General features: G+C 57.1%; 3 protein-coding genes across 5 annotated transcripts; 2 read left to right on the top strand and 1 right to left on the bottom strand.

Moving 5' to 3' along the window:
* Positions 1–96: 96 nt before the first annotated feature.
* Positions 97–6,201, top strand: DBP (D-box binding PAR bZIP transcription factor). Its single transcript, XM_012754417.2, has 4 exons — positions 97–745; positions 1,649–2,059; positions 3,637–3,848; positions 5,707–6,201. The coding sequence occupies exons 1-4, from the start codon at positions 607–609 to the stop codon at positions 5,920–5,922; spliced, it is 978 nt and encodes a 325-aa protein (XP_012609871.1). The 5' UTR covers positions 97–606; the 3' UTR covers positions 5,923–6,201.
* A 148-nt stretch (positions 6,202–6,349) lies between these two features.
* Positions 6,350–14,746, bottom strand: SPHK2 (sphingosine kinase 2). Of its 3 annotated transcripts, none has more exons than XM_012754408.3 (7): positions 14,508–14,746; positions 13,340–13,491; positions 9,964–10,435; positions 8,965–9,114; positions 8,730–8,824; positions 8,528–8,643; positions 6,350–8,104 (listed from the first exon to the last, which is right to left on the bottom strand). In XM_012754408.3, exons 2-7 carry the CDS (start codon positions 13,376–13,378, stop codon positions 7,006–7,008), a joined length of 1,971 nt encoding a protein of 656 aa, XP_012609862.2. In that variant the 5' UTR covers positions 13,379–13,491; positions 14,508–14,746; the 3' UTR covers positions 6,350–7,005. The 3 variants fall into 3 exon arrangements, with proteins under 3 accessions (XP_012609862.2, XP_012609863.2, XP_012609866.1); XM_012754409.3 differs by lacking the exon at positions 14,508–14,746 and adding an exon at positions 14,169–14,410; XM_012754412.3 differs by lacking the exons at positions 13,340–13,491; positions 14,508–14,746 and adding an exon at positions 11,276–12,138.
* Positions 14,747–14,782: 36 nt separating this feature from the next.
* Positions 14,783–19,421, top strand: RPL18 (ribosomal protein L18). The gene is made up of 7 exons (XM_020283400.2): positions 14,783–14,923; positions 15,951–16,037; positions 16,406–16,513; positions 16,958–17,056; positions 18,111–18,234; positions 18,426–18,495; positions 19,304–19,421. The coding sequence occupies exons 1-7, from the start codon at positions 14,921–14,923 to the stop codon at positions 19,377–19,379; spliced, it is 567 nt and encodes a 188-aa protein (XP_020138989.1). The 5' UTR covers positions 14,783–14,920; the 3' UTR covers positions 19,380–19,421.
* Positions 19,422–19,508: the final 87 nt, after the last annotated feature.

Below are 19,508 nucleotides of genomic sequence, written 5' to 3'. Positions count from 1 at the left end.
CGAGACACGATTGGCCCGTGCTTGCAGGTGGAGGGAGGCACGCGGCTGGGGTGCATGCCCCAAGAGGCGGGCGGGGCCAGGGCAGGCACGGGCTGGGGCAGGGAGGAGGGGCGCGAGCTGTGGCGTCGGGTGTTTTGGTTTGGATTTTTTTTTTCCGCGAAAGAAGTTTGCTTTGGCCACGCCTCAAGGCTGCCGCCTCCTCCTGCCCCCTCCTCCTCCCCTCCGCGCACACCTCTTGGTGCAGATTGCAAAGCGCCTTCCTTTGCGAGAGCTGCAGATTTTGCAAGAGCTAGGCTCGCCCACCTTGTAGAGGGAGCGCCTTGTGTCCCCGTGCACCCTGCAAAGAGCCGGCTGCTTGATTTGGTCATCCCCTCGCCCAGACTGCATGACCTCCTGGGACCCTTGTGAGTTGCACGTTTCTGCACGGAGGACCGCAAATTCCCGTCGCTTTTAGGATTTGCAGCGTTCTGGATACTGGAGGCTTGCAAGCTACGCTCGCCCGCCCCTGGGCACACACTGGCCCAAACCACTGGAGTGTGCCGGTGACTGGCAGGCCAGCCCTTCGCCTCTCCATGAGCCCGTGAGTCTGGGGGCAGGTGCCCGGCGATGGCGCGGCCTGTGAGCGACAGGACCCCGGCCCCCGTGCTGCTGGGCGGCCCTGCCGGGGCCCCCCCTGGCGGGGGAGCGCTGCTTGGGCTGCGAAGCCTTCTGCAGGGGACCAGCAAGCCCAAAGAGCCAGCCAGCTGTGAGTTCTAGCCCTCACTTCACCCAATTCAAACACCTTAGGGACTCAAGTGCTGGGGGGGCCACAGACATCTCCTATGTACTGGGAGTCCACCTTCCCAACCTTTAGCTACTCAATTACTCAGGTGTTTAGGCCCTTAGATTCCTCAGCGCCCAGGACCTAAAAGTGACGGCTCTGGAGCCCATCCATCCTGAGGACCCAGGAATCCAGGTCTCCAGCGTCCTCCTCCCTGAGGACACAGCAGTCTAGACCCCAGTCTCCTCTTCCCTTTGGTCTGAGAATGTGGACCCCTGGGGTCCAGGGAGAAGGGAGGGGGTGTGTCGGATGCTCACACGGCGGTGACACGGGCTTGGGCGGGACCTCATGGGGTCACATGGAGTCTAGGGATGAGGAATGTGCCCCAGGAAGAGCCCCTTCCTGCCCCGTACAGCTTGTGGGGGAGGGGAGAAGGGGATACAGTGCGCAGGGGTGGGGGTGTGGTAATTACAGGAGTTACAGAGCTGTCATTTTTTTTCTCTCACCTACCCAACTCTCCACCTACCCTGTCTCCTCTTTCTGAACTTCCGTTCCTCTTTCTCTGGGTCTTTCTGTGTCCTCATCTCTCTGTGAATCTCTGTCCTCTCTTTCTGCGTCTCTGTCCACCTCTGTCTCTGGCGCCCCCGTTTCCGTTCTCTCCCTCTGGGTCTCTCTCCCACTCTGCGTCTCTGTCCCTTCCTCTCTCTGGGTCCTTGTCCTTCCTCTCCCGTCTCTCCTCTCCGACCTCCATCCCGTCTTTCCCTGGATCTCCGCGGTATGGGTCTCTGTGCCCCCTTCTCCCGTGACTCTGACTCGGGGTCTCTTCTCCATCTCTATCTCCTCCGCCCATCCCATCCCCCATCCCTCCCGGTCTTTCCCGGGCCACAGGTCTCCTGAAAGAAAAGGAGCGCAAGGCGGCTCTGCCGGCAGCCACGGTTCCGGGGCCGGGCCTGGAGACTGGGGGTCCGGCGGATGCCCCAGCTGGGGCGGTGGTGGGCGGCGGGTCCCCACGGGGGCGCCCGGGGGCTGTGCCAGGCCCGGGCCTGTTGGCGCCGCTGCTGTGGGAGCGTACGCTGCCGTTCGGCGACGTGGAGTACGTGGACCTGGACGCCTTCCTGCTGGAGCACGGACTCCCGCCCAGCCCGCCGCCTCCCGGTGGCCTGTCGCCGGAGCCCTCGCCGGCGCGAACGCCCGCACCCTCCCCGGGGCCAGGCTCCTGCGGCTCGGCTTCCCCCCGCTCCTCGCCTGGGCACGCCCCCGCCCGGGCTGCCCTCGGGGCCGCCGGTGGCCACCGCGCAGGTGCGGCGAAGGGGGCGGGGCGGGGCCCTGACTGGGCGGAGCTTGGGCCCGGCGGGAGTGCGGGGCGGGGCGACGCTGGGCCTGGGACTGAGGGACTCGGGCTGGTGGGCCGAATTCGGAATCCTGATGAGAGATGTCGTGGGAGGGGGCTGGGGTCTGTGGCCTCTAATGGATCAGGGACTTGGTCTCCTGCAGGCATAGAGTAGGAGAGACTTGGAGCCCCAAATTCTAGGAAGCCTGCTCAATGAAGATAAATTGTGGATTTTTCTGTGGGACATGGGACAAAGGGTCCTGATACTGGTGGAGCCAGGACTGGACGCAGGGAACACCGGAGTTATTTACTGAGGAGTGGACTGGGCTCTAGAATCGGTGGAAGTGAGATAAGACCGGAACTCCTAGGCCCTCTGCAGGGCGACGGCGAGGGCTGGGCACAGACTTCTGTTTACCCAGGACATAAGAGACTGGAAGCCCAGATTCCTGGGTTCCCCAGTGTGGGGTACTGCAGCCCCAGGTCCCAAAGTCCTCCGGAGGGGAGAAGGTCAGGGATCTTGATCCTGGGTCCCCCAGTTGGGGCGAGAGCCGAGCTTCCTACATTCTTGGGAGAGGAGGGGCCTGGGATCTCCCACTCCTGGGTACCAGTGGTGCGTGGCTTGGGAGCCTGAGAAGGTCAAGGGAAACGATCCTGCTCCCCAGAGAGCAGGGGGTCGGTATCCTTTGGAGGTTGCAGCTAAGAGACTGGAAGGAGCAAGAGGAACAGTGTTCCCCTTCGGGCATATTGGGGTCTCCAGGGACGGACCACAGGTCCGGGATTATTGGGCACACCTGCCCCTGTTCCGACTTTGGGGCAGAACCACGGCCCTCCTCTTCCCAGCCGCACATTCCCGCGCCACGTGAGTTCTCCCCCTCCCTCCTCCGCGCTTCGCGCACGCGCCGTCACGCGCGAGGGGGCGGGGCCGGGGGAACGTGAGGGCGCCCGTGGCAGGGGGGGGCGGGTAGGAAAGCAGGCGCCGGCACGTGACTCGGCCCTGAACCTGTGTCCTCAGCTGGCCCCGGCTAGCTCGCGCTTAAAGGCACAGGCGCCTCCTTTCGTATCAACCTTCTGGAACCTCAGCGGCTTCCGCTTCTGTTCCCTAACCCTTCGGATACAGCAGATCTTGGAATCTAACTTAAGGCCCTTCAATGCGGTACATTCCTGTCTTTGAACAGCCAAGGGTCTAAACTTTGGTCATGGATTCAGTGAGCAGGATTCAGGGTAGACTATGGGAAGAAACTCACACTGTGAATCTGAAGTCCCGAGGTTTTAGAAGCAATAGCCCTGATTTGTGTGTTACTTAGGGAAAGTCGGTTATGACTGGGCCTGTTTGTAAAAGTAGGGTTGGCTCCACCACGTCTAAGCATCTTTATGGCTTAGGGAACCTTTATATTTTATGTTGGGGAGGTTAATCCCTCGAAGGCTTTATGCCAGGCCCCTGAAGGGCCATCGATGAGGTGAATATGATACCTGGTCAGGGAGTAGCTTCTGGGAACCCCTCCCCAAAATAAATACACACTCAGCTGACATTTTCTGTTTCCCCAAGGCCTAACTTCTCGGGACACACCCAGCCCTGTGGACCCAGACACCGTGGAGGTGCTGATGACCTTTGAACCCGATCCAGCAGATCTTGCCCTGTCTAGCATTCCCGGCCATGAGACCTTTGACCCTCGGAGACATCGCTTCTCAGAGGAGGAACTTAAGCCCCAGCCAATCATGAAGAAGGCGAGGAAAATCCAGGTGCCAGAGGAGCAGAAGGTGAGTGCCACCAGATGTGGGACACAGGCTTGGTCAGGGACAGGTCTCACCAGGGATGGGCGTTTTCTCACAGTCAGGTCTGGGCTTCTCATTGGGATTAGCTCTCAGCCTATCCTGGCCTACAGCTAAGGATCGGTCCTCCTTGGGGTGCAAAGGGGCAGTTTTTTGGGGATTTTTTGAGACAGAGTCTCGCTTTGTTGCCCAGGCTAGAGTGAGTGCCGTGGCATCAGCCTAGCTCACAGCAACCTCAATCTCCTGGGTTCAAGTGATCCTACTGCCTCAGCCTCCCGAATAGCTGGTACTACAGGCATGTGCCACTATGCCCGGCTAACTTTTCGTATATATATTTTTAGTTGGTCAATTAATTTCTTTCTGTTTTCAGTAGACACGGGGTCTCACTCAGGCTGGTTTTGAACTCCTGACCTCAAGCAATCCACCCGCCTCAGCCTCCCAGAGTGCTAGGATTACAGGCATGAGCCACCATGCCCAGCCAGGGGGAAGGAGTTTTGGCCTGAGATTTATGAAGCCAGTGTCATTGTGGGATGCAGACTTAGCCAGTCTGTCTAGGTCTGGTTGTACAGGCTTGGAGCTTCTCCTATCACTTGGACTCAGAACGCCCAATGGGCAGGCCTCAGGCTTCATATTTGCCTGTGGACTGTCTCTCCTTAGCAGCCAGCCAGGCTGGGGCTGAGCCTTTGATCTCTGATTTGGGACATTCTTCGAGTGTTTGCATCTACCTAAGATACAGACTTTGCCAGCCTTACTAGGCCTTGTTTCCTGGACCTGGGCTTCTCATTGGTGGAAGGCCTCAGGTTCCCCATTAACAGCCAAGGCAACATTCTGATTTGAGATGGTTTGGGCAGTCACTGCATCTTTGTAGCTTCCTGTACTTGCCATTTTTGAAGTCTCCCCCTGCAAGAGGTCCCTGGGCTTCTTTTATAAAAGAGTTTGCCATGCCCTTGTGTTAGACAGAATTACTTGAAGCAGCTAGGACTGGCTTGGAAGCCAAATCTAAATGAGTGGTTTCTCCTGCTATAGGGCCCTGTTGCTAAGGACTGGATTTGCCCGGCCGAACAGGAACTAGGCTTTAATTAAATGTGGGGGGGGAGGCATCTCTGTGAGCTAGGTGGTCCTTGTTATTAAGGAACAACCAAATTCCAGGATTGGAGGAACCTGGGTATAATCCTCTGGGGAAGTCTCGGGACAGTCCCCTTTCCTAAGGGACAATTCTTCTATCAACCACATACTGTAGGGGAAGAGGCAGCTCCTGGCCTCAGTTCAAGGCCAGCAGGTCAGAGATTGGCCACAATCATTGGGACCACTCAGACTTCCCTATTGTTTGCTGAGGAAAGATGAGTTTGCCTTGGCAACCAGGTCAAAAGGGGCCCAGCTCTGGATTTTATGGGACATCAAACCCACTCGCTAGGGGGCCTAAGCATTCCTTAGCAACCAGGATCTGGAAAGGTAATGATATATAGGGCAGTGCTTTTCACTGGGAGAAGTCCTCAGCCCCTGAAGTCCCTGTTGCCAGGGAGCAAGCATCCTTAGCAACCAGGAGGTAATGGCAGGCCCTTTGTTGAGAGGGCTGGGATCTGCTTTGCACAGTGGAGACTTGAAGCCAGGTTACTTAGAGTGGGGGTCTAGCTCATGCCTTACCCGTTGCTAGGGGCCTGCTCTCCTTAGCAACCAGGGCCTACAACTTTGGGTACTCATCCCAGCAGAAACCCAGTATCCTTTAGGCTCCAGTGCTGGGCAAGCAGCAGCCCTGAGGGTCTGTTAGAAGCTGCTCCTCCCTTCCTCTCTCACTGAGGCCTGGGCCCCTCTGGACCTCAGTGCCCTCCCACCCCTCCACCCCTAGGACGAGAAGTATTGGAGCCGGCGGTACAAAAACAACGAGGCGGCCAAGCGGTCCCGGGATGCCCGGCGGCTGAAGGAGAACCAGATATCAGTGCGGGCGGCCTTCCTGGAGAAGGAGAACGCCCTGCTGCGGCAGGAGGTGGTAGCTGTGCGCCAGGAGCTGTCCCACTACCGCGCCGTGCTGTCCCGCTACCAGGCTCAGCACGGGGCCCTGTGAAGCCGCCCCCCACCCCTACCTGGTGGAGGTGTCCTCCACCCCTCTCAGACTTGTGCCCTGACACCCTGTTCCCTCCCTGCCCTGTGCCCCACGGGCCAGCCAGCTGGGTGCCCCAGGGACGTGATGCAGATAAATACATTTATATTTTTAAGAAAAAGCAAGCCTCCCCCCTCCCTCGAGAGGGCGGGGAGGGTAGTCTGTGTGTGCCCCCGGCACGTCGGGGACCCCACCCTTCCACGCCTCCGTTAACACGATCCTGAATAAATCTTGAGAACCCCAGAGCCAGCTGTTGTGGAGGAGGAGGAGGAGGCAGCTTCCTGGCCCGGATTCAAGGCCAGAGGGTCAAACTGGCTACAGCCCGTGGGCAGATCCGGGCTGCTGTCCATAAAAGGCAGGAGCTGCTGTCAGGTGTAGGAAAGGCAGGAGGTCTGGGAGGAATGAAGCGACCGCCTTTATTGCATAGACCTTTTCAATTGCTTTTTAAATTGGGGAGGAGGGACGCACATGAGACAGAACAAGAGATATGAATTTCCTCACCCCCACCCGCGGAGGGAGGAACATTAGTGCAAATCCGAGCGCCGGCCCTGGGGAACCTGCCCCTCCTGGGCTGATTGGCCAGTTAAGTGGAGGCACCGGAGTGGATAGGGCGAGACCCGGGCCCTGACTGGCCAATTAACTAAGGCCTCCCCCGGCTCGTACATTCCAGGCACCGTCAATGGGCGACGCGTAAGACAGGCTCCGCCCTCAGCCGCCCTGGCCTTCAACGAGCCGGACGCGGGGTCCAGAGCTTACTCAGGGTTGGCCAAAGCTCAACGCCAAGGCCCCACCCTCTTGGTCAGGCACTACCCGGGGGACGAACCCATTTATGTGTAACCATGAGGACACCCACCCCCTGGAACTCAGACCACTGTCCAGCTTCACGTTGGGTCCCTTGAGAGCGGGCACAATCCTGAGATAGGGTCAGGGCCCTCGCACGTGGGAGCCACCGCCCCAAATTTGGCAGCCAGGAATAACGCCCTAGCTCAGGCTCCGCCCCCTTGGAATGTAGGCCCCGCCCCCGGCGGGTTCCGAGTTTGGTTGGGTTCAGGGTTCTCGCCCAGTGCAGCCAGGAGGCCCAGTGAGCAGAGTAGCGAGGCCAGGATGCATCTGCGCCTGCAGCGGCCCATACTCCACCTGCTCCCCATCCACCGTGAGCACACCGCGAGGAGTAAGCGGCTCAAGGCGGAAGGCACGGGCCGCAGCGTAGCCCAGCTGCGGACAGCCCAGGCTGAAGTGGGTACCATGCTCCATGGCCAGGAAAAGGCGCAGTAGTGAGGCCCGTGAGATGCCACTTCGCACCCAGCACAGGTGCACCAGGCCATCATCAAAGCGCGCGTGAGGAGCCGCCACCATGTCAGCGCCCAGGTGGCTGGGCGAGATGGCCAACATGAGCACAAAGTCCCCCTCTACCGTCACCCAGTCTGGGGGCAGTGGGGTGCCCAGTGGAGGCAGCAGGTGGTCAGGTGGGCCCCAGGTAGACATTGCTACTGGGGCATCAGGGGTGGCAGGTGGGAGCCCAGAGGATGGGGGAATTTCTGGGGGACCCTCAGCAATAGGTGAGAGTAGAGCTGCCTTGGGAGAGCCTGGAGGTGAGGACAACAGTGGATCTGGGGACAGAGGAGCATCCCCAGCCCCACCCCAGTCCCCGGCCAGCTCTGGGCCCCCGCCATTGAGGGACAAGATGGGCAGAGGTTCAGGTGAGCCAGGGGAGGCCAGGGCAGACTCAGGCAGGGGCAGGGGCAGGGGCAGGTCAGACACTGATCGATGCAGGGGTGAGTGGGCCATGGGCGGGGCTGAGTCTGGGGCCAGGGTCAGCTCTGACTTGGCTCGGGGCAGGCCGTGGGTGGGGGTGGGTGAGGCAGTCTCCCCAGTGGCAGGGAGGTAGGAGAGGCGTCCTCGGTATGTGTGCAATGTGGCAAGGCCCAGCACTGTGCCCAGGGTGAAGCGGGCACTGCCCAGGGCCCTGAAGCGCTCACTCTGGATATCCACGTCTGACACAAAGCCCCAGGCCACAGCCAGGAAGGAGAAACAGCGGGAGCCTGAGGCCAGTGTCACGGAGAGCAGGTCCAGCGGGTGGCCGCCACCCCGGCAGAGCAGCAGTGAGCAGTTGAGCAGCAAGTCGAGACCCAGGGCTGGCTCAAACCTTCACAGCCAAAGGACGGACACAGTGGGAAAGAGCAGATGGGCTTGGGTGAGAGCAGAATGCAGGGCAGGGGCAGAAAGACACAGGCAGGCAGGGAAGCTGGGACCAGGGAGGCCAGGGTCCTGAGCCCACCCCAGCTGGTGGCCACCTCCAGGTAGACTCTTTACTGGGCTAGGCCCCCTGTCAGTTCTTTCATTCCATAGCATTCATGGGGTGCCTTCCGTGTGCCAAGCCCAGTTCTAGACTCTAGGGATACAGCTGGGGACATGCCAGGTAAACATGCCCAGGACCTGGGGGCAGAGCATCCTACAGCCAGACTGGCTTACTTGGCTGAGGGGGAGTGCTGGGGGTCCCTGTTACCCTCACGGCTCATCCCTCCCCTCATGCTATCCTCAGCCTCCCCAGCAGAAGCCCCCAACCTACCCCCCGCGCTGGTTCACTGCTCCAGCCAGCGCGTTGCCCGAGCCGCAAGGGAGAATACCCACGGGCATCTTCACAGCCTCCTCCCAGTCAGGGCGATCTAGGAGTCCGTTCAGCACCTGGAGGGTGGAAGACCATATGCCTGGGTCCTGGTCCCAGGCTGGGCAGTCCCCCAGGGCTCAGGGCAAGGGTACTCCTGCTCTACCTCATAGAGCAGCCCATCTCCTGAGACAGTGACGATGCCGTCCCACTCACTCAGGTTCAGCCCCTGGACCAGCTCCCGGGCGTGGTTCTGTCGTTCTAATGTGGGAAACCAAGCAGTTAGGCAGGCTGTCCCTCCCACCCCTCCAGGACCCAGAAGTCCCACCCACCACTTTGCTCTCTAGGACTCAGGAGTCCTAGTCCCCAGCCCTGACCTCCCATCCTGACCCGGCCCTTACCTGTCTGTATGAGGTTGAAGGAGAGCCCAGCTTCAGAGATCATGGGCAGCACGTGGTTCTTACACCACTGCCAGGCCAGGCCCCGCCCCCCAAAGGGATTGACCAGCAGGAGCAACCGGGGTGGCCTTGGCAGAAGCTCAGGAGTGATCTCTGCAGAGAGAGGGAGGGTAGGGTCTACAGAGGCCAGAGACCTGGGCCCCTCACCTTGGAAACAATCTCTTCAAACAGCCCCTAATGGAATGCGGGAAGGGCTGGCACTTGGAGCCTGTGGGCAGTTTTCCTCTCCCAGCTCTCTTGGGGGCCAGGCCCAGGTATGCAGCCCCGCCCCCTCTCCCAGGTGCTGAGACAGAGGCAGAGCTTGGAGGTGAAACCAAATGCCCTTTGTACCCACGTGGGAGGAGGGCACAGAAGCTCAGTTGCCCACTTTCCTCAGGATCAGGTTCCTCTACCCCTCACTGTACCATCTAAGGGCCCCAAGCAGCCAGCAGGACCTTGGAGGACCTAGGAAGGCTCATGAAAGCCTCCAACCTTTACCTTCCTGCCCCAACTGAGGACCCTGGGGGGTGGGAAACTCTGTCTAAAATAAAAGCCTTCTCTCACCCTCCACAGGCTGGATTAGAGCCACCTCCCGGCTCCTGAGATGACCTAGGAGGCCACTGTTGACACTCATCTCTCTGGGTGGGGACTCATCATGTCTCAGCTTGCTGCTCTTACCAGCCCAGGAGCCTCTGATGACTCCTGATGTCAAGACTCATGGATGGGGGTCAGGGACAGAGACAGAAATCTAGCAAGAGAGCAGGGGCTATGAATCATTTTCTCTGCCTGTGTTTTTGTTCCTTTTGTAGCCCATCCCTGTCTGTGTATCACTCTTTCAGTGGACTCAGAGAAACACATCACACAGACGGACGCACACAAAAATAGAGACAGAGATGCCCACAGGGGAGTTCCGCAGAGACACCAAGGTGGCCCTAGGGCAAGAGCGGCTGCCCAGAACCTCACCCCCATCCCCAGGCAGCGGCAGTCCTCGGAGCAGACATGTGAGGGCAGTGGCCCAGCGCTGGGCCTCAGCACGATTCTCTTCGTAGGTGGCTGCCCCATCTGCCTGGAAGGTGCGGGTGGCTCTGCGCCGGGCCCCACGCCGGCCCCGAGGGTAGGTGTAGATGCAGAAGTAGGCTGCTGAGTCTGAGGGGCTGCGGCTTCGCAGGGTACAGCAGCCTGAGACCTCAGCCAGTGGGACCAGGCCACCACGGGGCCGGGCTTCAGGTTTGGGGCGCAGGCGCTGTATGTGCAGGGCCTGCGATGTGAGGGTGAGGGCGAAGCGTGGGCCACGGGCTGGGTAGGAGCCAAACTCGCCATGTAGGAGTGGGGTGCTGGCAGCCAATGGCGGTGGTGGCGGGGCCATGGCCTCAGCCCTGTCCAGGGTGCTCCTAGGCCTGTGGCCCCAGCTCCCAGTCAGCTCCTGGTCCGGCTTCTGTGGGAAGGGAGGAGGGCAGGGGTCAGAGTCCAGGACCCCCATGGCAGGTGGAGGGAGGGGCAGGGCCTGTGGACAGGAGGAAACAATGAGGGGTGGTGGCAGGTGATACAGAAACACCAGAGACAGGCTCAGACAAGTGTGGGGAGACCCTGAGGATGTGGGGCAGAGGTCAACTGGGCAGGAAGGCCAGCATCCTGAAGGGCCCAGAGACCCAGGCATGCAAACGTTCGTTCATTTATTCTCCAAATAATGATTCAGTTCCCTCTATGTGCAATCATGATGCTAGTGGCCCTGCAAACACAGCAGGGAACAAACCAGACAAAAATCCCTGCTTTCATGGGGTTTGTATTCTAATCAGAAAACAGAAAAGCAAGATAAAGGAGTAAAGTATATAGTGTGTTGGGTGATGATAAGGGCTTTGGGGAAAAATAAGGCACAGGAGGAGGATTGGACAGTGGAGACATACACAGAAATAGACATGCAACTACTGAGAAAGACACCCACACACGGAGTCACCTCCAGGTGCAGAGAGTAAACAGCTAGACACTCAGACACAAACAAGGGAGGGATAAGGTCTGAGAGCCAGAGAAACACTGAGAGGAGACAAACAGCTTCATTAAGATGAAATCCAGGATGGCGAAAGCTACTTAGGAGAGTAAGAGTTTCCCACCCCAATGAGAAAGGCAACAGAGGGAGAACAGGTAGGAGAGGCAGGAGAAAGGGATGTGGACAGCTGGAGAGAAGGAATGTGACACAGAAGGCCTGAGGGGTCAGAGAGGAGCCACATGCAAGCACCTGCAAGCAGCAGGGGCCAAGAGTTGGTCCCTGAGCACTGACCTGGGTGTCTGGCCGCCTGCTCTCCGGGGAGCGGGTGGGAGCGGGACTGAGGTCCCTTCCCTCCCCCTGCCCTCTGCCCAGCTTCTGCCTCCTTCTCCTCCTCCTTTCTGCTCACCTTTGTTCCTCACTGCCCCACCCAGCCACCTGCCAGTCCTGCCCCTCACCTTCCCCAGGCCAGAGCAGCCCAAACACACCCCCGTCTGTGGACTCACCCTCTGGAACTACCTCTGCCCCACTGCCCTGGGTGGCTCCTGCAGGCCCAGGGTGTCTGCGGACTTGCACTGGCCCTCTTATGGGAACTTCAAATCAGGTTCAAGCACAGAGCCCTAGATGTTCTCCAGTCCTGGGCCTGGGTCTCTGTCCCCGGGTATCCGAGACCTGGGCCAGGGTCACCATCCATTGGTCCCCAATCCATAGGCCCGAGTCTTTGTGCCTGGGTCCCTCGGTCCCAAGCCTCCATTCCCACTCTATTTCCAGAACCCAGTCCCAGGCCTGGGTTTCCATCCCTGGATCCCTCAGTCCCGGTCCACGTTTTCCATTTCCATCTCCCACCCCTGGTATCCCAGTCCCGGGCCTGCGTCTCTGTTCCTCTCTACCCCGCAGTCCCCCGACTCAGGTCCCTGCACCGACCCCCGCACCCTCCTCACTCGCCAGGTCCTCTTCCAGGCGGCCCCTCAAGTCAGCACCAACCGCCCCCATTAGACCTAGGGGTGGGAGGAGGGTGTGCATCTGCTCAGCCAATGGCCGCGAGACTGGCCTGAGTCACACCAATCAGAGCACAAGGGGGGCGGGGCTAGCCAACTCGCGAGCTTGGCGCAGAGGTCGGCCGCGGGAGAGCCCGAGAACTGGGCGGGGCATCACGCTTAGCAAGACCGGGCGCCATCATAGGTAAGGGCAGACACGCGGCAGAGACGGCATCGCGGCGCTATTGCCGCCATCTTTGTTGAGAGCAAGTGGGCCTGTCCCATCCATTGCGTTCAAGAAAGAAAAGAGGCGTGGGGAGGAGGTCCTTAACTGCAGAGGCAGAAACCATACCACAGGTAACAAAGGCCCAGAGCCATGCAAAGGTAGTTAGTAAAAGAGAGACCCGAGAAGCAGGGTCAGAGGCAATAAGAGAGTTGGGGGGGGGGTGAGACAGAAAGAGATAAGTGTTTAGTTTTTAGACAGTTACAGACTGAATCAGAGACACAGAGAAAAGCAGAGATATAGACAAAAAGACCAAAACAGTGGGATTGAGAAAGTGCAAGGTAAGGACACAAGAAAACCCAGAAAATGACAGACAGGGGGACAGATGGAGACAGGCAGTTCTGGAATGAAAACCAGGAAGAAGAGGCTCATTCATTCACAAGCTATTTACCTTAGGCTCAAGCCAGCCTGGAGGCAGCATGAGATAAACATCAGCCCAGTGAATTACCCAGTCACATGGCAAGTCGGAGACACAAAGTGAGAGGGGGACAGTATCGGTCACAGACCTTTATGGAGGGAGAGAATGTTAGAAGCCCAGAGGCTTAGAGGAACTGAGACAAAAAGTAAGTGAAGATGTTGACAGACACGTAGAAGCAAAGACAGAGAAACTGAAAGAAAGGTAAGGATATATTAGGAGATTTAGAAACAGATGAAATTGCAGAGAGAGGAGATAGGGACAGAGGTCACTAGAAAGAGACAAATGTAGACAGAAGTTCATTTATTGCCAAACAATGTAACATGCATCCAACCCACAGTAGCAACAGCACCAGATAATATGTGCCAAGGTGACGCAGAGAGAAAGAGATTGAGACAGGGACACACCAAGCTTGGGAGCCTGGGGGAAAAGAAGGCAGGGACACTGACCAAAGAGGCTAAGACGCAAACACAGAGACCAAGTCACAGAAAAGAGGGAACAGGAAGGAGGAGGAGGAAAATAAGGGGGAAAGACTAGTTGTTTGACCTCTGGCAAGCCCTCAATTCTCCACCTCAGTGGCCCATCTGTGAAACAGAGAGAGCAGCTCTGAGATCACAGACAGAAGGGCCTCAGGTGAAGTGTTCCCACAGTATGATGATTTTGGCTTTCAGATGGACCCTTACCTCGTCCTGCTGTTCCTCTGCTTCAAGGTGTCCATTCATCTGCTGGCTCTCTGCTCCGCTACATCAACAGGACCCTGGCCCTGGGTCTTACGCCACAGGAGGGTGGTACAGGCAAGGAGTCAGGCCTCACTGTCCAGGCCTGGCCTTTGGCTCTGTGGAGGAGAGGTAAATGAGTAGGAGCATTGAGAGCCAACTGCAGGAGGCCCTGACAGGCTCAATGTGTCTGAGGACCAAGAGACAAGGGCCTCCCTAAGGAAGGAAAAAAGAGGTCAACTCCATCACTGCCCCACCCAGTCCATCTTGTTGCACCCAATAAGTGCTAATAATAGGAGTGAGGGCTCCTTTTCATCGAGCTTTTATTATGTGCAAAGCACTGACCCAAGCACTTTTATTAACTTACATAATCCTGAAAAACACCCTACATGCCGGGCCTATTATTATACCTTTTAGTAGACACGGAAAGTAAGGCCCAGAGAGGTTAAGTGATTTGTTTTAGATCACAGAGAGGTTAAGTGACTTGACTAAGGTCACAGCATTTGTAAGTGGCAGAGCCAGGATTTGAATTTGGTCACAGCCTAGCAAGGCCCCATCTCACCATAGTTCTATGTCTCTACTTCTCCCTGGGTTTCCATCTTCCTCCTTTTTCTAGGTCTCCTTCCCACCCTCTGGACCTCCATTTCCCCCACTGGGTCTCCATTCTTCCTCTTCTCTGAAATTGTCTCTCTCCCTCTAGGTCTCTGTTCCCTTCCCTTTCAGGAGTTGTTTACCCATCCCCCCCGCCCCATCCCCCAAGCCTGGGCCTCAGTGTGCCTTCTCTGAGCTACAGTACCGTGCACATCCCTCACACCGAAACTGCTGGGCCAGTTGAAACTTTCTAGCTGGAAAAAGCAGCCCACTGGTGAAGGAGGCTGAGGAGGAGTCAGAGAAGAACCGTCTGGGGTTAGGGAGAGAAGCTGAACCAAAAAGGTGGAAATACAGGGTGCTACAAACTGAGCTGCAGCAAGAAGATTTCGGGTTAGAGCTCAAGTAGGACTTCCCAAGCTGCGGCTTGCGCCTAGGAAATGCAGCGCGAGATAAGGCAAAGGTGAACCTGATAAGGAAACGCCCAACACGTGGGGTTAGAGGTGTTCCCAGGCCCGGACTAACCCTGCCAGCCCCGCCTCCTCACCTCCAATACTCGGCCCGCCGGGTCCTCCGGGAGCCACCGAGAGGCCGTCGGCGTCGGGCCAGAGCGTCACCGCGCGACGAGTCCTCCTACCTCCACGCATCTCTCTCGCTTCCAAATCCCTCTCTTCCAGAAAACTATAGAGAACAGGACCTGGGTAGGGCCAGAGAGGCCCCCGACGTGCTGGCCCTTCCCTCCTTGACGTTGCTATTCTTCCTCTTTGGTTGTTTCTCAGCCCTATTCTGTTGTCGCCTATCTGGCCAGTCATCCAACTCACCACAGAGAAGCCCGGATTAGTGGTAGAGCGGCGTGTCGCCGTCATATGACGTCACACCACCGCCGCGCTCTGGAAGCTTTCCCCGCCCATTCCGGGCCCGTTCTCTCTTTCTGAACCTGGCGGAGCAGGAGGCGCCATCATGGTGAGCTCGCTTTTCGGCGTTCAGGGCTTGGCCATCCGCCGCCATCCGCCGTGGTCTCGGGCTGGGGGCATGCCAGAGGGAGGCAGGGGTTCCGCGGGTGTCCTAAGGAGGCAACTCCCGAGGTGGGGGGCTTCTCTAGGGGCCCGGAGACCAGGGATGGATCAGGATCAGCCTCTGGCTCCTCTTGTGTGCTTACTAGTTATCGGCTCTATTGAATAGATGACCAAATTGAGGTACTGGGAGGCTAAATGATATGATTGGGCCCACGAAGCCAGGAAGTGGCGGATTCGTACCCAGGTGGCTGTCACGCAGTCACTGTAAACCACTTGTCTTTGCTGCCTGTCACTTCTTAGTCTGGAAAGTTGGGTTCTTGTGGGCTGGGTCGAGAGTTAAGTACTCAGGTTCTGGAGCCAGGCGGGCTTAAGACTCTCAGATCTCTGCCCACCTTGTGTTGCTTTCCAGGTCTGTCCTCTCGTGTCTGTCGTTTCACGGGGACATAGTAATCTCTCAGGAGTTTGTGCATTTAGGAAGAAATAACAGGAAGCGCTCATCTTGCAAACTGTAACTGTTAAATAAGTAGTGGGAACTAGTAATGCTTGAATAGATCTTTACAATTAGTAGCACAATCTAAAAAACTTCGTTTACTCAAAAAAGGAGGGCGGGGAAGTAGTGGGAATGGTGGGCTTTTCAGGTTTAAAGTGAAGTTATCAAACTACCTCATAGAGTTGTTGGATTGATGGAGATAACGACATGCAAAGATTTGTTGCCGTTGTTGTTTACTGTGGCAACTCTGTTAAGGTGTTGCAAGGTACTGTGCGCCATGTGGGGAAGGCTTTGTATATATTCCTTTTTTGTGGAAGGGTCGGTTGTGGTCCAAGGTCTCCCAGTGGTGAACCTGGGAATTGAGCTGGTGTGTCAAGAGTTTGGGGCCCAGCTCAGTCTTGGAGGTAAGTAGTAATTGTGAACATTTATGGGGTAAATGGCCTGTTTCTGAACTGGGTCCATGGTTGCCCTTTCACCCTTGCAGGGAGTCGATATCCGCCACAACAAGGACCGAAAGGTTCGTCGCAAGGAGCCCAAGAGCCAGGACATTTACCTAAGGCTTTTGGTCAAGGTGAGTTTGGGACCTGAGATCTTTGGGTAGGGTTATCCCAGATCTGTGTCTTTCAGATCCTACATTCTAGCATTGGTACCAGGCTCTTGTCAGGGGCCTGCAGGACAGGCTCTGATAATCTGGTTCCATCCCAGTTTCAGTGTTATTAGCTTCTAGGCTGTGTACAAGTTGGGAATGGGGGGGCGGGGGCTTTCTGGGTCCTTGGCCAGGAAGGACCTGGGCCAGTTTTTTCCCTTGAGTTCACTGGGTTGGGGGGAAGTGATAAAATCCTTCTGGCCCAAATCATCATTTGTTTGTCCTTTCACTAGAAAGTTGTGAGAAGTGAGCTGTCCCAGGTTCTCATTCTGAACTTTTCCCTACCCCTCCAGCTGTACAGGTTTCTGGCCAGACGAACCAACTCCACCTTCAACCAGGTTGTGCTGAAGAGGTTGTTTATGAGTCGCACCAATCGGCCACCTCTGTCCCTTTCCCGGATGGTGAGTGGCTGGTCCAGGCAGCATAGGAGGACTTGGGGAGCCACTGGGTCTTGTCTGTCTGGAAGGGTGGGCTTGGAGCTCTGCAGGAGCAATCTGAGCCACAGCTGCCTTGGCTTCTGGGCCTTGTTTCTTTCTCGTTGTGAGGTGGGGGGTGGTCAAGTGGCTTCATGAGACTGGCGGAGGCTTCAAGTCACATAGCAGGAGTCTTACATGTCAAAAGCCTTCTGTAGGAAGTATATGTTACATAGTCTGTGCTTGCATTTTTTGTCTGGAGTTTTCCCCAAGCCAGACGTGAGATGAGGCCTGTTGTAGTTTGAGGGGTGTGGTCCGAGTGGGTTTAGCCTGTTCAAGGGGTACAACGATCCTGGTTCTGGGAGTGCCAGACGCAGGGGAATTGGACGTAAACACCAGGACGGACGACATGCATCCTCCCTTCCCTCCCAGATCCGGAAGATGAAGCTTCCTGGCCGGGAAAACAAGACCGCTGTGGTAGTGGGGACCATAACCGATGATGTGAGGGTTCAGGAGGTCCCCAAACTGAAGGTGAGTAGGATGGGTCAAGGGCACAAGCCTAGGAGGAGAGTCCACAGACCTGACTGAGACCTGGTGTGCTGTGGTGGCTTTGGTCCATCTTCATTCTGCGTCATCTCCTCCTGAGACATGCGTCATGCGTGTCCGGCTGGCTTTTAGAATTGAGTGCGGGTCTTTGTTGGCATTGTTGATGGTGTGAGACCCTCTTCCCTATTGCAGACTGCGGACAGTGCTAGCTCTTGAGTCTAATAGCCTGGGCTCAAACATAAATTTGTCACTCCTGAATATGTCCTTAAGTCCACTCTGGGAAGCCTAGATGGGCGGATTGCTCAAGGTCAGGAGTTCGAAACCAGCCTCAGCAAGAGCGAGACCCCGTCTCTACTAAAAATAGAAAGAAATTAATTGGTCAGCTAATATATATAGAAAAAATTAGCTGGGCATGGTGGCGCATGCCTGTAGTCCCAGCTACTGGGGAGGCTGAGGCAGCAGGATTGCTTGAGCCCAGGAGTTTGCGGTTGCTGTGAGCTAGGCTGACGCCATGGCACTCACTCTAGCCTGGGGAACATAGTGAGACTCTGACTCAAAAAGAAATATGTCCCTAAGTCCTTTTTTGTCCACGTTTCCTTTTTTCTTTTCTTTTTTTGTGAGCAGAGTCTCACTCTGTTGCCCATGTTAGAGTGCCGTGGTGTCAGCCTCACTCACAGCAACCTCAAACTCCTGGGCTCAAGCAGTCCTCCTGCCTCAGCCTCTCGAGCAGCTGGGACTACAGGCATGCACCACCATGTTTGGATAATTTTTTCTATGTATTTTCAGTTGTCCAGTTAATTTCTTTCTATTTTTAGTAGAGACAGGGTCTAAGTTTTCTTACACAGAATAACACGTAGAGTTGTGGTCTTAAAGGAGTTTCTTGATCTGAAGTGTTAAGAACAGCTGCTGTTAACCCAGGGAGCTCCTGGTGTAAATGGTGGTGTCGGGCCCAGCAAGCAGCCAGCGCAGTGGGTGATGAGTCCCAGCAGTCCTGGGTGGCCATGCAGGGGTTCTCACCCCACCTGCCCTGTCCCCCCAGGTGTGTGCACTGCGAGTGAGCAGCCGGGCCCGCACCCGCATCCTCAAGGCCGGGGGCAAGATCCTCACCTTCGACCAGCTGGCCCTGGACTCCCCCAAGGGCCGTGGCACCGTCCTGCTTTCCGGTGAGTGATGCTCGGTGGTTCCCTTTGGGGGGTCACAGTGAGCTATGTGGCTGCTGGCAGCCTTTACTAGGAGGTCACACACCCCACCTCCTGGCCCGAATCATTTTCCTCCCCCTGAGGGTCAGTTGGAGGGTGGCTTCCTGCAGGAGCTGGGTGCCGGGTCCCCGTCTCACCCAGTTCTCCCCTCCCAGGTCCTCGGAAGGGCCGAGAGGTGTACCGGCATTTCGGCAAGGCCCCAGGAACCCCGCACAGCCACACCAAGTGAGTATCAGAACCCTGTCCTGCAGGTCCAGCCTGGCGGCCCTTCCAGCTGCTTCTGTTGCTCATACCAATCGGCCTTGGGCCTCCTGGAACTCCCTACTGCTCGTCTTACCCAGTTTTTCATTCAGCTCAACTTAGAGCGCTGTTGAGCTGGGACAGACAGTGTTGAAATACAGGCTCTCTGGGGCCAGTATCCTGGGAAAGCCTGGAGCCTGCATTTTACCCAGCCCCCCGCAGTGCTCAGTGTTCAGGTTGGGACCCGGGGCAGGCTCTGGTCAGCCGTTCCTGGCATCCTGGCTCCCTGCACTGCAAGGCTTTTTTTTTTTTTTTTTTTTTTTTGGAGACAGAGTCTCACTTTGTTGCCCAGGCTAGAGTGAGTGCCGTGGCATCATCCTAGCTCACAGCAACCGCAAACTCCTGGGCTCAAGCAATTCTTCTGCCTCAGCCTCCTGAGTAGCTGGGTGGGACTACAGGCATGTGCCACCATGCCTGGCTAATTTTTTCTATATATATTAGTTGGCCAATTAATTTCTTTGTATTTGTAGTAGAGATGGGGGTCTCACTCTTGCTGAGGCTGGTTTCGAACTCCTGACCTCGAGCAATCTGCCTGCCTCGGCCTCCCAGAATGCTAAGATCACAGGCGTGAGCCACTGCGCCCGGCCCACTGCCAGGCTTTTGCAGCAGCTGACGGCCTTCTCGGGCTGAGCAAGGCGCCCTGTGCTGCTTCCTTAGCGCAGGCGTCCCTGCTGAGTCCTGCCCGCCACCCTGTCTTCATCTGTGTGACGGGCACCCTCTCTCTTCCCCACAGACCCTATGTCCGCTCCAAGGGCCGGAAGTTCGAGCGCGCCAGAGGCCGGCGGGCCAGCCGAGGCTACAAAAACTAACCCTGGATCCCACTCTCTTATTAAAAAGATTTTGGATGCCAATGGCCTTCTGTGTGTTTGGGGGCAACGGGTGGGGGAATTGGGGACTGCCAGCTGTGCCGGTGGCCAGTGAAGACTGGACTCTGGGAG

The sequence above is a fragment of the Microcebus murinus genome, chromosome 16 (assembly GCF_040939455.1).
Source record: "Microcebus murinus isolate Inina chromosome 16, M.murinus_Inina_mat1.0, whole genome shotgun sequence".
NCBI lineage: Eukaryota > Metazoa > Chordata > Mammalia > Primates > Cheirogaleidae > Microcebus > Microcebus murinus.
The sequence above is the reverse complement of the archived record's forward strand: the minus strand, read 5'-3'. Positions and strand labels throughout refer to the sequence as shown.

Excerpts from the sequence above, each read along its gene's own strand:
- DBP (XM_012754417.2), top strand. The coding sequence starts at position 607 with ATGGCGCGGCCTGTGAGCGACAGGACCCCGGCCCCCGTGCTGCTGGGC. Across the intron at positions 746-1,648 it reads GCCCAAAGAGCCAGCCAGCT|GTCTCCTGAAAGAAAAGGAG; the intron begins GTGAGTTCTAGC and ends CCCGGGCCACAG. Across the intron at positions 3,849-5,706 it reads AGGTGCCAGAGGAGCAGAAG|GACGAGAAGTATTGGAGCCG; the intron begins GTGAGTGCCACC and ends CTCCACCCCTAG.
- SPHK2 (XM_012754408.3), bottom strand. The coding sequence starts at position 13,378 with ATGAATGGACACCTTGAAGCAGAGGAACAGCAGGACGAG. Across the intron at positions 10,436-13,339 it reads CAGAGGAACAGCAGGACGAG|AAGCCGGACCAGGAGCTGAC; the intron begins GTAAGGGTCCAT and ends CCCTTCCCACAG. Across the intron at positions 8,825-8,964 it reads CTTCAACCTCATACAGACAG|AACGACAGAACCACGCCCGG; the intron begins GTAAGGGCCGGG and ends TTCCCACATTAG.
- RPL18 (XM_020283400.2), top strand. Across the intron at positions 16,038-16,405 it reads ACCTAAGGCTTTTGGTCAAG|CTGTACAGGTTTCTGGCCAG; the intron begins GTGAGTTTGGGA and ends CTACCCCTCCAG. Across the intron at positions 18,235-18,425 it reads TGGCACCGTCCTGCTTTCCG|GTCCTCGGAAGGGCCGAGAG; the intron begins GTGAGTGATGCT and ends CTCCCCTCCCAG.